At 41.2% G+C, this 16061-nt stretch overlaps 1 protein-coding gene across 1 annotated transcript; it reads left to right on the forward strand.

Annotated features, from left to right (window-relative positions):
- Positions 1 to 549: 549 nt before the first annotated feature.
- ZNF850 (zinc finger protein 850) lies at positions 550 to 15391 on the forward strand. The gene is made up of 2 exons (XM_030822795.1): positions 550 to 667; positions 12858 to 15391. Exons 1-2 carry the CDS (start codon positions 550 to 552, stop codon positions 15389 to 15391), a joined length of 2652 nt encoding a protein of 883 aa, XP_030678655.1.
- Positions 15392 to 16061: the final 670 nt, after the last annotated feature.

Genomic DNA, 16061 nt, shown 5'->3' on the forward strand with positions numbered 1-16061 from the left:
GAGGCTGCAGTGAGCTGTGATCATGCCACTGCACTCCAGCCTGGGCAACAGAACGAGACCCTGTCTCAAAACAAAAACAGAAACAAAAAAATGAAACAAGAGGAAAAAAATAACAAGAAAGAAAGTGGTAAGGGAGGAGTGCCTGTTTATTAAGCTTTTGTTGTAAATAGTAATTTGCATATCAGATGTTTACTGTAATATTCTTTCAGCTTTGCTAGGCCTACAGCTTGCTGTGTGCTTTTGTACTCTAGTTCATTTATTTGGGAAATAATATATCAATGTGTTTTATTCATTCCCAGCTCTAACCATGGAATATTCGGAATGTCCCATTCTATGAAGGAAGTTTGCCGGCCGCAACAGGAATATTCATGAACATGGAGGTACTTTGTTGAAGTTACACTAATTTTTTTACTCTTCCCCACTCTCATCCTAGCTGGTCTGCTCACTGTATTCTCTCCATCCTTCAGCACCCTTCCATCTCTTCCATCTTAAAAACCTTTCCTTTAATTTCAACAGTGCTGCATGGGTTTGTCATTTCAGGGGTTGGTCATGTTCCAGGATCTGTCTATAGACTTCTCTCAGGAGGAATGGGAGTGCCTGGACGCTGCTCAGAAGGACTTATACAGAGATGTAATGATGGAGAACTACAGCAGCCTGGTCTCACTAGGTAAGGATGTCTATCCGCAAATAACTCATGAATTTTGTGTGTAGCTTTCAATTGTCTGGGTGACTTTTCACCTGTTGCCTAGGGCATTGTTTTGTGTTTTGTAGATTAATAGATGGGCAGCTCTTTGGAGTCACTCCATCTTCTCCATGCTTCAGACCTTTACACCTTCCTCTAGTCCTTCATGAAGACTAAGGGACTAACTTTGAATTCAAGAACAGCAGGAGTATGTCTTACTTCTTTTCTTTTTTTTTTTTCTTTTTTCTTTTTTTTGAGACGGAGTCTCGCTCTGTCGCCCAGGCTGGAGTGCAGTGGCGCGATCTCGGCTCATGGCAAGCTCCGCCCCCCGGGTTCACGCCATTCTCCTGCCTCAGCCTCTCCGAGTAGCTGGGACTACAGGCACCGGCCACCACGCCCGGCTAATTTTTTGTATTTTCAGTAGAGACGGGGTTTCACCGTGGTCTCGATCTCCTGACCTCGTGGTCCGCCTGCCTCGGCCTCCCAAAGTGCTTGGATTACAAGCGTGAGCCACCGCGCCCAGCCTACTTCTTTTCTTTCTTTCTTTTGTTTTTTTGAGACAAAGTCTCACTCCGTCGCCCAGCCTGGAGTGCAATGGCGTGATCTCGGTTCACTCCAACCTCCGTTTCTCGGGTTCAAGTGATTCTCATGCCTCAGACTTCTGAGTAGCTGGGATTACAGGCACCGCCACCATGCCCAGCCAATTTTTGTATTTTTAGTAGAGACAGAGTTTCACCATGTTGGTCAGGCTGGTCTTGAACTCCTGACCTCAAGCAATCCACCTGTTTTGGTCTCCCAAAGTGCTGGGATTACAGGAGTGAGCCACCATGCCCGGCCATCTTACTTCTTTTCTTATAAACAGGTCTCTCTATCCCAAAGCCTGATGTGATTTCCTTACTGGAGCAAGGGAAAGAGCCCTGGATGGTTTCAAGAGACATGCTGGGAGGATGGTGCCCAGGTGAGTAAGGACTGAGCAGATGGGGAAGACACTGCTGTTTAGAACCCAGCCTGTCAGGGAGGCAGCACCGTACAGGTATTGGTTGAGGAGTCTCTTCTTCAAGGTCCCATGTAAGGGTTGTGGCCTAAGACACGTGGAGAAAAGTCACAATACATCCCCACACACTTTTTAAAATTTTATTATTTATTTATTTATTTATTTATTTTGAAATGGAGTCTCGCTCTGTCGCCCAGGCTGGAGTGCAGTGGCGTGATCTCAGCCTACTGCAACCTCCACTCCCAGGTTGAAGTGACTCTCCTGCCTCAGTCTTTGAAGGAACTGGCGTTATAGGCACCCACCACCATGCCCAGCTAATTTTTGTATTTTCAGTAGAGACGGGGTTTCACCATGTTGGCTAGGCTGGCCTCGAACTCCTGACCTCAGGTGATCCACTTGCCTCGGCCTCCGAAAGTGCTGGGATTACAGGTGTGAGCCACTGCGCCTGGCCAAGAATCCCCTTTTACTTCCACCTCTTCAGTCTGTGCTACCCTCTTGTCATAATTTCTTCCCATTTCAAAGAATAAAGTTCCCTTCTTCGGGAGCCATCCTGTTTCCTCTGTCTTCGAGCTACTTCTTTCCCTTTGAAATTTAAACCTGTGTTCTTGCTTTAAAAAAAAATCTTTCAAAATATATTTATTTTTCATACTGATCCTTAACTTTTTTTTTGTCTTGTCTTTTCTTGTCTAGTTTTCCTTTGATGCAGCCATTTCAGCATCAGTGGATATTCATTCACTTTTTTATTTTGCAACTGAGTCTCACTCTGTCACCCAGGCTGGAGTGCAGTGGTGCAATATTGGCTCACTACAACCTCCACTTCCCGGGTTCAAGTAATTCTCCTGCCTCAGCCTCTTGAGTAGCTGGGACTACAGGCATGTACCACCACAACTGGCTACTTTTTGTATTTTCAGTAGAGACAGGGTTTCACCGTGTTGGCCAGGCTGGTCCTGAACTCCTGACCTCAGGTGATCCACCTGCCTCGGTCTCCCAAAGTGCCAGGATTACAGGTGTCAGCCACCACGCCCAACCTCATTCACTTTTAGTCAACATTTATTGACTTAAAAAAAAAATCATAAAGCCTTCTTTTCTTGGTGGGTGACAGTTATAGAAGATATAAGCTATCAGAATTACATTCTTATAAAGGGTTTATTTATTTATTTATTTTGAGACAATATCTTGCTGTGTTGCCCAGGCTGGAGTGCAGTGGAGTTGTCTTGGCTCACTGCAACCTCTGCATCCTGAATTCAAGCAATTCTTATGCCTCAGCCTCCAGAGCAGCTGAGATTACAGTCACGCGCCACCACACCTGGCTAATTTTTTGTATTTTTAGTAGAGACAGGGTTTTGCCACATAGCTGAGGCTGGTCTTGAACTCCTGAGCTAAGGCAATCTGCCCACCTCGGCCTCCCAAAGTGCTAGGATTACCGGTGTGAGCCACCACACCCAGCCTAATAAAGGGTCTAAATCGTGTATAAATCACTTTCTAAAGAGTAGACTTGACCAGGAGATTTCTAATATGATGCTTAGAAGAAAGAGCTGTAGATATCAATGTGAAGGAATAGGATGTGCCTGCTTTTAGGAGGAAAAGGTACACAGAAATGATTGTGCATAAAAGAGGACAATAAGTTAAATATAGAAGACTTAAGTGTCAAGGAAAAGGGAGTGATCCATTTTCAATAAGTTGGTGACAATGGTAACATGGACAAAAATTGGGCTGTAAGTAGCATAGACTGAGGGATTTTCTTCTGAAGTAGAAAAGATAAGGCATTTTATTTTTCAAAATGTGCTTTTAAGTAATGCAAACTATTCATTTTAAAAAGTGTTTTAATTGTAGGATATAGATGACTTTATTTCCTTCTATCCATAGAACATTACAAAAAAATTTTTTTTTAATTATTAACTTGATTACAGAAGTCTTTGAACGTACACAAAAGTAGAAAGGATGGTGTAATGGACATCCCCCGAATCCATTTCCTAGCTGCAGTAGTTATCAATGAGTTTCTATGTTTCCAATCTTACTTGATCTATGCCTGTTGACCTCTGCACCTTCCCTTAACTATGTTAAAGCAAGTCCTGGATATCATGAGTTCAGTACTATTAAATGTATAGGTAGCTTTTCAGTGTTTCTTCTTCTTTTTTAGTTTTTGTGACAGTGTCTCTCTGTTGCCCATGCTGGAGTACAGTGGCACAATCACGGCTCACTGCAGCCTTGACCTCCAGGACTCAAGTGATCCTCCCACCTCTGCCTCCTGAGTAGCTCAGACCACAAGCACACACCACCACACCTGGTCAATTTCTAATTTTTTTTGTAGAGATGGGTTCTCCCTATGTGCCACAGGCTGGTCTGGAACTCCTGGGCTCAAGCAGTCCTCCCACTGCCTCACTTTCCCAAACTGCTGGGATTACAGGCATGAGCAACTGTGCCCAGCGGTTTCTTCTATTTAAAATGAGTGCTCTGATGTATCTTTATTTAATTGGACATTTTCATATTTAATCTTTCAGATGTGAGATTCCTGGGCCTATATATATATATATATATATATATATATATATTATTTTTTTTTTTTTTTTTTTTTTTTTTTAGGTAGAGTCTTGCTCCATTGCCAGGCTGGAGTGCTGTGGCACGATCTTGGCTGACTGCAACCTCTGACTCCCTGGTTCAAGTGATTCTCCTGCCTCAGCCTCCTGAGTAGCTGGGATTACAGGCATGAGCCACCACAGCCAGCTAATTTTTTTTTTGTATTTTTAGTTGAGATGGGGTTTCACCACATTGGCCAGGACGGTCTCGATCTCCTGACCTCGTGATCTGCCCGCCTTGGCCTCCCAAAGTGCTGGGATTACAGGCGTGAGCCACCGTGCCCGGCCTGGTTTAAACTTTTTAAAGATCATGACAGTCTAGGACAGAAATGCATGATCCACTGGAGCTGCCTTATACAACTCAGTTCAGACAAGTATTCGTAGCTGGTTAGTTAATTTAAAAGTTTAAAGTGAAAAGATCTGATATGCCACAACCATATGATTTTAGATGAGAGCATTTAATCGGAGATGGGTGGATCACTTGAGACCAGCCTGGCAAATGTGGCGAAACCCTCTCTGTACTAAAAATACAAAAATTAGCCGGGTGTGGTGTTGCGTGCCTGTAATCCCAGCTACTTGAATGGCTGAGGCACGGAATTGATTGAATCCGGGAGGAGGAGGAGGCAGTGAGCCGAGATCACACCACTGCACTGCAGTATGGGTGACAGAGTGAGACTCTGTCTCAAGAAAACAAAAAAAGAACTTTTTAATTTTCATGATACAATTTTTAATCCATGAGCTTTTGTAAATGTTTTGCCTTTAAATTTTTCCCATTTTTAATAGTTGTTTTCATTACTGAATTTATTTATTTATTTATTTACTTAACTAGTCTCTGATAGCAGGGCAAAGCATTTTGTTTGAAAATGGGCTCCCTGCTGGGAGTTCTGCCTCATTTTGTATACATACTATACCTGTAAGGCATGAGTCATCATTTAAGGTTTTAGTTTTTTATGTGAAGGGACAACACAAAGGTTCTTGCAATCCAGTTTCAACAGATGGTTCATGAAAGCTGTGCTGTTCCATACAGTAGCCACTAGCTACATGTGGCTAATTAGATTTAACTGTAAAGTAATTAAAATTAAAATGAAAAATTCAGTTCTTGCCGGGCACAGTGACTAACACCTAACTCTGGGGCTTTGGGAAGCTGAGGCAGGAGGATCGCTTGAGTCCAGGAGTTCAAGGCTGCAGTGAGCTGTGATCACACCACTTCGTTCCAGCCTGGGTGGCAGAGCAAGACCTTGTCTCAAAAAGAAAAAGAGGCTGGGCACGGTGGCTCACACCTGTAAATCCCAGCACTTTGGGAGGCTGAGGTGGACGGATCACTTTGAGGTCAGGAGTGGTCTGGTCAACATGGTGACCAGCCTAATCAACATAGTGAAACAACATCTCTACTAAAACAAACAAAAAAAAATTAGCCGGATGTGGTGGCAGGCACCTGTAATCCCAGCTATTCGTGAGGCTGAGGACAGAGAATCGCTTGAACCCAGGAGGCGGAGGTTGCAGTAAGCCAAGATCACACCACTGCACTCCAGCCTGGGCAATAGAGCAAGACTCTGTCTCAAAAAAGAAACTATATTTCCTGTTTGTGCTTCCTTTTTATGTTTCATCTTTTCTACTTCATTATTTGGTTTTATTTTCTTACTAATTTTTAGGAGTGATTCATTCATTCATTTTTTCATTTATTTATAATTATGGTAAAATATACATAACATAAATGTATTACTATTTTAACCATCTTTAATTGTATTCATATTGTGCAACCATCTGCACATTCATTTCTAGAACTCCTGAAATTCCAACATAATCACGACGGATCTACCCATTTGGGTTAAGAAGAGCTTCTACTTACTAGTTATCTTATTGTTAGCATATCCCAATGGACCCCTGCCAAAGTTTGCCCCTCAGATAAACAAAAACTCCACACTATATAGCATGGGAATATTCACTGCTGGCTAGGAACAGACCATCTCTGACACTGCCAGGAAGCATCAAACTAGCCACTCAAATGAAAATGTGCCTACATTTGGAATGAGTAACCTCACTTTTTGGACTGTCTGCTACAGAAATAAAAGAAGTAGCTAATTCTGATATATACAGAAACACATTTCCTGGAATAGCAGTAACAATCTAAATGGGCATTAACAAAAACTGTGACAGGCCAGGCGTGGTGGCTCATGCCTGTAATCCCAGCACCTTGGGAGGCCAGGGCGGGTGGATCACAAGGTCAGGAGTTCGACACCAGCCTGGTCAACATGGTGAAAACCCCATCTCTACTAAAAATACAAAAAATTAGCCAGGTGTGGTGGCGTGAACCTGTAGTCCCAGCTACTTGGGAGGCTGAGGTAGGCAAATTGGTTGAACCCAGGAGGCAGAGGTTGCAGTGAGCCGAGATCATGCCATTGTATTCCAGCCTAGGCAACAGAGCAAGACTCCGTCTTGAGGGGGAAAAAGAAATGTGGCATTATGGTATATCCACATAATGGGATATTATGCAGCTATTCAAGGAAATGAAGTAAATCTATAAATAGTAACTTTAAAACTATCCTTTATCTGTTGTTATCTGGGGGAAAAGTTGCACACCAATATGTATAGGACAATTCTATTTTTATAAAAAGAAGAAAATGCACGCATAGATACACATACATCATATGTGAATGGGTGAATATGTGAATGTGCATAAACTTGGGAAAAGAAACACTCCAGACCAGAATGCATTCCTCTGGGGGTAGAAAATCATGTGTTCCAAATAGAAATAAACATTTGCAAATACACATCTTCCTGGAAATAAGGTTATGTAGTGTGCTGAAAGTACAGTTGAGATCTTAATGAACAAGTAGGTGATATGGCACTTAAAACACTGGCTCAAGGCCAGGTGCGGTGGCTCAGGCCTGTAATCCCAGCACTTTGGGAGGCCAAGGTGGGCGGATTACAAGGTCAGGAGATTGAGACCATCCTGGCCAACATGGTAAAACCCCGTCTCTACTAAAAACACAAAAATTAGCTGGGTGTCATGGCAGGCGCCTGTAATCCCAGCTACTCAGGAGGTTGAGGAAGGAGAATCACATGAACCCAGGAAGTGGAGGTTGCAGTGAGCCAAGAACACGCCACTGCACTCCAGCCTGGCAACAGAGTGAGACTCCATATCCAAAAAAAAAAAAAGGCTAAAAACTAGATATATAAAAAAACTATGTAGTTACTTTATTTACTAGTGGTGTCAAGACTTTCTAACTTCTTTAAGCATTATTAAACATAGTAATTCTCTTTAATATTAATATTTGAAGCCTTTTGGTTCTGTTTCTGCTGTTGTTTTCCTTCATGTGATTTCTCATTTACCTGTATGTGTTAGAGTTTTTTTTTTTTTTTTAATTGCAAAGTGCTCTCTCTTTCCTTGAAACTTTGTGAGAATATTTTGAGGGTTGAGTTGAGGTTGATTTCGTCCACAGAGATTTTGTGTTTGCTTTTTGCCTGTTGCCTAAGACATAGCCCGGCCCATAATACAATTTTTATTGTCATCACTTAGCATCAAAGTAATTTTTAGGACAGGAGCGGTGGCTCATGCCTGTAATCCCAACACTTTGGGAGGCCGAGGTGGGTGGATCACTTGAGACCAGGAGTTTGAGACCAGCCTGGCCAACATGGCGAAACCCTTTCTGTACTAAAAATACAAAAATTAGCAGGGTGTGGTGTTGCATGCCGGTAATCCCAGCTACTCAAATGGCTGAGGCACAGAACTGGTTGAACCTGGGAGGTGGAGGTTGCAGTGAGCCAAGATCGCACCACTGCATTCCGGCATGGGTGACAGAGCGAGACTCTGTCTCAAAAAAAACAAAAAAGAATTTTTTAATTTTCATGATACCATTTTTAACCCATGAGCTTTTGTAAATGTTTTGCATTTAAATTTTTTTCCCATTTTTTATTCCTGAATTCAACCTTAATTGCACTATAGTCAATACTTACATGGTCAGTATGAGACCAGTTTCTGGAAGTGTGTTACTTCATGCACTGGTGAATTGTCAGCATTTTTGTGGGGGTGGGGATTCATGTGTTCCTGTGCTTTCTTTTAATTGCTACTTGTAGAATTCTCACATGTTCAACATATCAGGCTTGTTAATTTGATGTAAAGATCCTCTGTATCCTTTTATATTTTCTGGGTGCTTGACCTCTCAGTTATTAAAAGAGGTGTATTGAAATCTCCCGCAATCAGCCGGGCGTGGTGGCTCACGCCTGTAATCCCAGCACTTTGGGAGGCCAAGGTGGGTGGATCACGAGGTCAGGAGTTCAAGACCAGGCTGGTCAAGATGGTGAAACCCCATCTCTACTAAAAATACAAAAAATTAGCCAGGCTCGGTGGCAGGCGCCTGTAATCCCAGCTACTTGGGAGGCTGAGGCAGGAGAATCGCTTGAACTCGGAGGGCAGAGGTTGCAGTGAGCTGAGATCGTGCCACTGCACTCCAGCCTGGGTGACCGAGTGAGACTCCATCTCAAAAAAAATAACTAAAAAAAAGAAATCTCCCACAATCAAGATGAAGCCTAAACTTTTTGTATTTTCTCAATTTTTACTTTGCATATTTAGAGTTTATTTTACTGGATGCTTACAAATTTAGAATTGTTATATCTTTTTGAATGAATGTTTTATTATGTAGTAATCCTCTTTATTCCCAATAATGTTTTCACCTTGAAGTCTATTTTTTTCAAGTGCTAAGACCCTAGCTTTCTATTCATGAATACTTGCCTGATTTTCATTTTCTTAGTTTTTACTTAAACTTTTTTGTGTCCTCATGTTTTTAGTCACTTTTTATTTTAAAAGGGTTGAAATTTACTTTTTCTTTGTTTACATTCCTCATAATTACTGATGCATTTGGATTTTTTTTTTTTTTTTTTTGAGACAGGGTCTCTCTCTCTGTTGCCTGGGCTAAGTGCAGTGGAGCAATCACAGCTCACCACAGCCTCAACTCCCTGGGCTCAAGCAATCTGCATACCTCAGCCTCCCAAGTAGCTGAAAATACAGGCACGATCCACCTCTCTTGGCCTGTTTGAATTTTTTTAACCAGCTTATTTTATTTGTCTCACTTTTCCTGTCTTCTGTTGCCTGTTTTATTTTACACTGCTTTAGATTTGAGGTTTTAAAAAAAATCTGATGCCCATACTTAGTTTGATTCCACTGATTTGTAAGTTGAAAGCATGGACTCTGGAGCCAGATTGCCTCCATTCAAATCCTAGCTCTGCCATTTAATACCTCTATGACTTTTGGCAATTTACTTAACCTCTGTGGTCCTCATTTGCAAATATATATGCTATTCACAGGATTCTTCTGAGGATTAAATGAGCTTATATAGTAAATGTGTAAAGCAGTGAAAATAGTGCCTGGCATATAGCAAGCATGGTGTGTAAGCTATTTTTTGTTTTCCTGTTCATTTTGTTCTTATTATTGGGATTTCATCATGCATAATTTTTTTTTAAGAGACAGGTTCTCCCATTGTCACCCAGGCTGGAGTGCAGTGGCTTGACCACAGCTCATTGCAGCATTGACTTTCCAGGCTCGGGTGATCCTCCCACCTTAGCCTCCCGAGTACCTGAGGCTACAGGCATATGCCACCACACCCGCACCCGGCTTTTTTTTTTTTTTTTTTTTTTTTTTGAGACAGTGTCCCAGGCTGTTGCCCAGGCTGGTCTTGAACTCTGGGGCTCTGGTAATCTTGCAGCCTTGGCATCCCAAAGTGTTGGGATTAGAGCCATGAACCACCATGCCTGGCTTATAGAACTTTTACTTTTTTTTGTTTTTTTTTTTCCCCCAAGGCTAAGTCTCGCTCTGTCGCCCAGGCTGGAATGCAGTGGCACAATTTCGGCTCACTTGCAACCTCTGTCTCCTGGGTTTAAGCAATTCTTCTGCCTCAGCCCCCCGAGTAGCTGAGAATTCAGGCATGCACCACCATGCCTGGCTTATTTTGTATTTTTTATTTATTTATTATTTTTTTTTTTAATTTTTTAAATTATTTATTTATTTATTTATTTATTTTTAATTTTTTTTTTTTTTTTGAGACGGAGTCTCACTCTGTTGCCCAGGCTGGAGTGCAGTGGCGCAATCTCGGCTCACTGCAAGCTCCGCCTCCCGGGTTTACGCCATTCTCCTGCCTCAGCCTCTCCGAGTAGCTGGGACTACAGGCACCCGCTACTACGCCTGGCTAATTTTTTTGTATTTTTAGTAGAGACGGGGTTTCACCGTGGTCTCGATCTCCTGACCTCGTGATCCGCCCGCCTCGGCCTCCCAGAGTGCTGGGATTACAAGCGTGAGCCACCGCGCCCGGCCTATTTTGTATTTTTAGTAAAGTCGGGGTTTTGCCATGTTGACCAGGCTGGTCTTGAATTCCTGACCTCAGGTGATCCACCTGCCAGACTCCCAAAGTGCTGAGATTACAGGCGTGTGCCACCGCACCCGGCCCCGTAGAACTTTTAAAATTTACCATCCATGGTACTCATGGCACCTCAGATTTTTTTTAGAAAACCTCATCACTTCTGAATAAATTTTAGCTGTTCCATCTTGAATATAGTTTGTTCCCTGTTCTTTCAGTATTACTTTCAGGAAGACAAATGAATTCTTTGAATTTCTTTATGACTTTTAACCTTGCTTTTGCATTTCCAATTATTTAACCATTCCAGTGAGGTTTTGTTGTTGATTTCTTTCTCTCTTTTTCTCCTTGAAATTTATATGTTGAAGAAACTTGATCATCTGTCATTTAACATTTAGCTCCCCTCCATTTATTCCTTTCTTTCCTATAAACAGACTATGTGATATTAGTATTGTGTATTTCATCAAGAAGCACATATCTGGTTGTTTCTGTTTTTGTGATGTTAGCAGCCATTCCTCATCTCATCCCCTAAATATTACTAGGTAATTTTAAAATTGTCCTTATGAACACACAGATTAAAAAAATATTTGATGTGATTTATTGTAATTACATTACAATGATTACAGTTATTATTCTTGAATTCATGCTCAACTTGTCCCATCTTTGGCCAATGGGACCCTCTTCATAATGGTTCCTGAGTCTTTTTGACATGACCCTAGGAGTCTTGAATAAGCTTCTTTGCTTTTCTAATATGCCAGCTTTTTCCATGCTCATAATGCACACTTTCTCTTCTAATCCCAAGATGCTCCAAGGAGCCTAGGTTCTGTGTAGTAAGAAATGGTATTTAGAGACAGTAATCTGTTATTAGTGTGTTCATTGCTGCTGGATTGGTTGTTTCTAAGGCTTCAATGGATGAAGATGGAAAGTATTTTTTAAAAATCATGATTGCACTCTTACACTGCCAATTCAAATTCATTCATTGAATTTTAAGTTTCAAAGATTCATTTTTTAATTTTTAGATACTGATACCGCATTTGTGTCTTTTACAAAAACTTGCTTGGCCTTTTTGTTAATGAGATGTTACTTTCTCACTTTAAAAAAGTAAACTTTAGGTTTTAGGATAGTTTTAGACTTACAGAAAAGTTGTCAGGTTAGTACAGAGACTTCCCATATACATCACATGTAGTTTCCCATTAACATTTTATATTTGTACATTTGTCATAATTAATGAATATTGATCCTATTCAATAATAACATTGTTGAAGCAATGTTGTTATTATTATTTACCTTTCCTATGGTGCTGAGATCTATTATTATTAATGGAAACCCCTAGACTTTACTCAGATTTCCTTAGCTTTTTTTTTTTTTTTTTTTGAGATGGAGTCTGGCTTTTGTTGCCTAGGCTGGAGTTCAATGGTACGATCTTGGCTCACTGCAACCTCAGCCTCCCGGGCTCAAGTGATTCTCCTGTTTCAGCCTCCTGTGTAGCTGAGATTACAGGCATGGGCCACCACGTCTGGCTAATTTTTGTATTTTTAGTAGAGACAGGGTTTCACCATGTTGGCCAGGCTGGTCTTGAACTCCTGACCTTGTGATCCGCCCGCTTCAGCCTCCCAAAGTGCTGGGATTACAGGTGTGAGTCACTGTGCCCGGCCTCCTTAGCTTTTATCTAATGTCCTTTTTTCCTATTCTAGGATCTTGGCTAGGATAACACATTGCATTGAGTCATTATGTTTCCCTTGGCTCCTCTTTGCTTTGACAGCTTTTCAGGCTTTCCTTGTTTGTGATTATCTCAATAGTTTTGGAGAGTACTGGCCAGGTATTTCATAGATTGTCTCTCATTTTGGGATTTGTCTGGTGTTTTTCCAGTGATTAGACTGGAGTTCAGTATTTTTAGAAGGAAGATCAGAGAGAGAAAATACTGTTCTCATCACATCATACAAGGCTACATACTATCACCATGTATGTACACCATCTTTTTTTTTTTTTTTTTTTTTAAGACAGGGTCTTGCTCTGTGGCCCAGGCTGGAGTGTAGTGGCACAATCATAGCTCACTGCAGCCTTGAACTCCTGGGCTCAAGCAATCCTCCTGTCTCAGACTCCCAAAGTGCTGGGATTACAGGCATGAGCCACCACGCCCAACACATCCTTAATTCTTAAGGACATTATTTTCAGTTTGTCTCCCCTTTCTACCATAGATGTTTTTATTTCTACTCAACAAGGAAATGCTATGTTTTTGCTTTCTGGTTATTTTTCAGACTCGGAGTTTAGATGTAAGACCAAAGATTCATGTTTGCCAAAAGAAATCTATGAAGCAACATCATCTCAGTGGGTGAGAATGGAAAAATGTCATAGCCTTGTGGGCTCCAGTGTCAGAGATGACTGGGAATGCAAAGGCCAGTTTCAGCACCAAGATATAAATCAGGAGCGATATTTGGAAAAAGCAGTAATGACTCATGAAAAAACACCAACTTTCTGCCTACAAACATATCTCACTCTGCATCATCGGATTCATCCTGGAGAGAAACTGTATGAATCCACAGAATGTATGGCTTTTAAGTATGGCTCAGAACTTACACAACAGCAAGAAACCCATACTGGTGAAAAACTCTGTAAATGTAAGGAGTGTGGGAAGGCCTTTCATCATTTTTCCTATCTTGTTAAACATCAGAGAATTCATACTGGGGAAATGCCCTGTGCATGTAAAGAATATAGAATAGCTTTTATTTCTGGCTCACATCTTATTCAACACCAGAAATTGTATACAGATGAGAGACCTCATGAGTGTCAGGAATCCGTGAAGGCCTTTAGACCATCTGCACACCTTACTCAACATCAGAGAATTCATACTGGTGACAAACCTTATGAATGTAAAGAATGTGGGAAATCTTTTACTTCTGGCTCAGCACTAATTCGACATCAGCGAATTCACACTGGTGAGAAACCCTATGACTGTAAGGAATGTGGAAAATCTTTTACTTTTCACTCAGCACTAATTCGACATAAGCGAATTCACACTGGTGAGAAACCCTATGATTGTAAGGAATGTGGGAAATCTTTTAGTTTTCACTCAGGGTTAATTGGACACCAGGCAATTCACACTGGTGAGAAACCCTATGATTGTAAAGAATGTGGAAAATCTTTTACTGCTGGCTCAACGCTAATTCAACATCAGCGAATTCACACTGGTGAGAAACCCTACGATTGTAAGGGATGTGGGAAATGTTTTGCTTCGGGCTCAGCACTACTTCAACATCAGCGAATTCACACTGGTGAGAAACCCTATCGTTGTAAGGAATGTGGAAAATCTTTTACTTTTCGCTCAACACGCAATCGACACCAGCGAATTCACACTGGTGAGAAACCCTATAATTGTAAAGAATGTGGAAAATCTTTTGCTTCTGGCTCAGCACTACTTCAACATCAGCGAATTCACACTGGTGAGAAACCCTATCATTGTAAGGAATGTGGAAAATCTTTTACTTTTCGCTCAGGGCTAATTGGACATCAGGCAGTTCACACTGGTGAGAAACCCCATGATTGTAAAGAATGTGGAAAATCTTTTACTTCTCGCTCAGCGCTAATTCAACATCAGCGAATTCACACTGGTGAGAAACCCTATCACTGCAAGGAATGTGGAAAATCTTTTACTGTAGGCTCAACACTAATTCAACATCAGCAAATTCACACTGGTGAGAAACCTTATGATTGTAAGGAATGTGGGAAGGCCTTTAGACTTCGCTTACGACTTACTCAACATCAACAAATCCATACTGGTGAGAAACCTTATCAATGTCAGGAATGTGGGAAAGCCTTTATCAGTGTCTCAGGACTCACCCAACATCACAGAATTCACACTGGTGAGAAACCCTATGAATGTCCAGACTGTGGGAAGGCCTTTAGACAGCGTACATACCTTAATCAACATCGGAGAATTCATACTGGTGAGAAACCTTATGAATGTAAAGAATGTGGGAAATCTTTTACTTTCTGCTCAGGACTAATTCAACATCAGCAAAATCACACTGGTGAGAAACCCTATGATTGTAAGGAATGTGGGAAATCTTTTACTTCTGACTCAACACTAATTCAACATCAGCAAATTCACACTGGTGAGAAACCCTATGATTGTAAGGAATGTGGAAAATCTTTTACTTCTCACTCAACACTAATTCAACATCAGCAAATACACGCTGGTGAGAAGCTCTATGATTGTAAGGAATGTGGGAAATCTTTTACTTCTCATTCAACACTAATTCAACATCAGCCAATTCACACTGGTGAGAAACCTTATCATTGCAAGGAATGTGGGAAATCTTTTACTCTTCGCTCAGCACTAATTCAACATCGGCCAGTTCACACTGGTGAGAAACGCTACAGTTGTAAAGAATGTGGGAAATCTTTTACTTCTCGCTCAACACTAATTGAACATCAGCGAATTCACACTGGTGAGAGACCCTATCATTGTAAGGAATGTGGAAAATCTTTTGCTTTTCGCTCAGCAATAATTCAGCATCGGCGAATTCACACTGGTGAGAAACCCTATGATTGTAAGGAATGTGGCAAGGCCTTTAGACGTCGTTCAAAACTTACTCAACATCAACGAATCCATACTGGTGAGAAACCTTATCAATGTCATGAATGTGGAAAAGCCTTTGTCCGTTTCTCAGGACTCACCAAACATCACAGTATTCACACTGGCGAGAAACCCTATGAATGTAAGACATGTGGGAAGGCCTTTAAACAGCTTACACAGCTTACTCAACATCGGAGAATTCATGACCTAACATAATTAATGCAGGAAGCTGTTCTCATGACATTTGTCATGGATCATCAGCAGATTCCATATATGGGTCAAATACAATGGATGTGTATTACAATGGATGTGTATTATGTATTACTTCATATTCACTTTTTCCAGAATTAAGACTTTTTTTTTTTTTTGAGACGGAGTCTCGCTCTGTCACCCAGGCTGGAGCGCAGTGGCGCTATCTCGGCTCACTGCAGGCTCCGCCTCCTGAGTTCATGCCATTCTCCTGCCTCAGCCTCCCTAGTAGCTGGGACTACAGGTACCTGCCACCATGCCTGGCTAATTTTTTTGTTTTTGTATTTTTAGTAGAGACAGGGTTCCACTGTGTTAGCCAGGATGGTCTTGATCTCCTGACCTCGTGATCCGCCCACCAAAATTAGGACATTTAATACTGAAAGAAATTGATAATGAATGTAGATGAGTTTTCTATCATGATTCAAAGCTTGTTGAAGTTATACAAATTCATATTAGAGAATGTGGTCAATGACAAAAGACAACCATTTACTACCTATGTGACATTAGGCTAGTTATGTAAATTCTCTGTGCCAAAATTACTAATTGATAAAATGTTGATGGCAATAGTTGTTTTTGTATATTTTTTGTTTGTTTGTTTTGTTTTGAAATGGAGTCTTGCTCTATTGCCCAGGCTGGA

Source organism: Nomascus leucogenys, chromosome 11 (genome assembly GCF_006542625.1).
Source record: "Nomascus leucogenys isolate Asia chromosome 11, Asia_NLE_v1, whole genome shotgun sequence".
Classification (NCBI taxonomy): Eukaryota; Metazoa; Chordata; class Mammalia; order Primates; family Hylobatidae; genus Nomascus; species Nomascus leucogenys.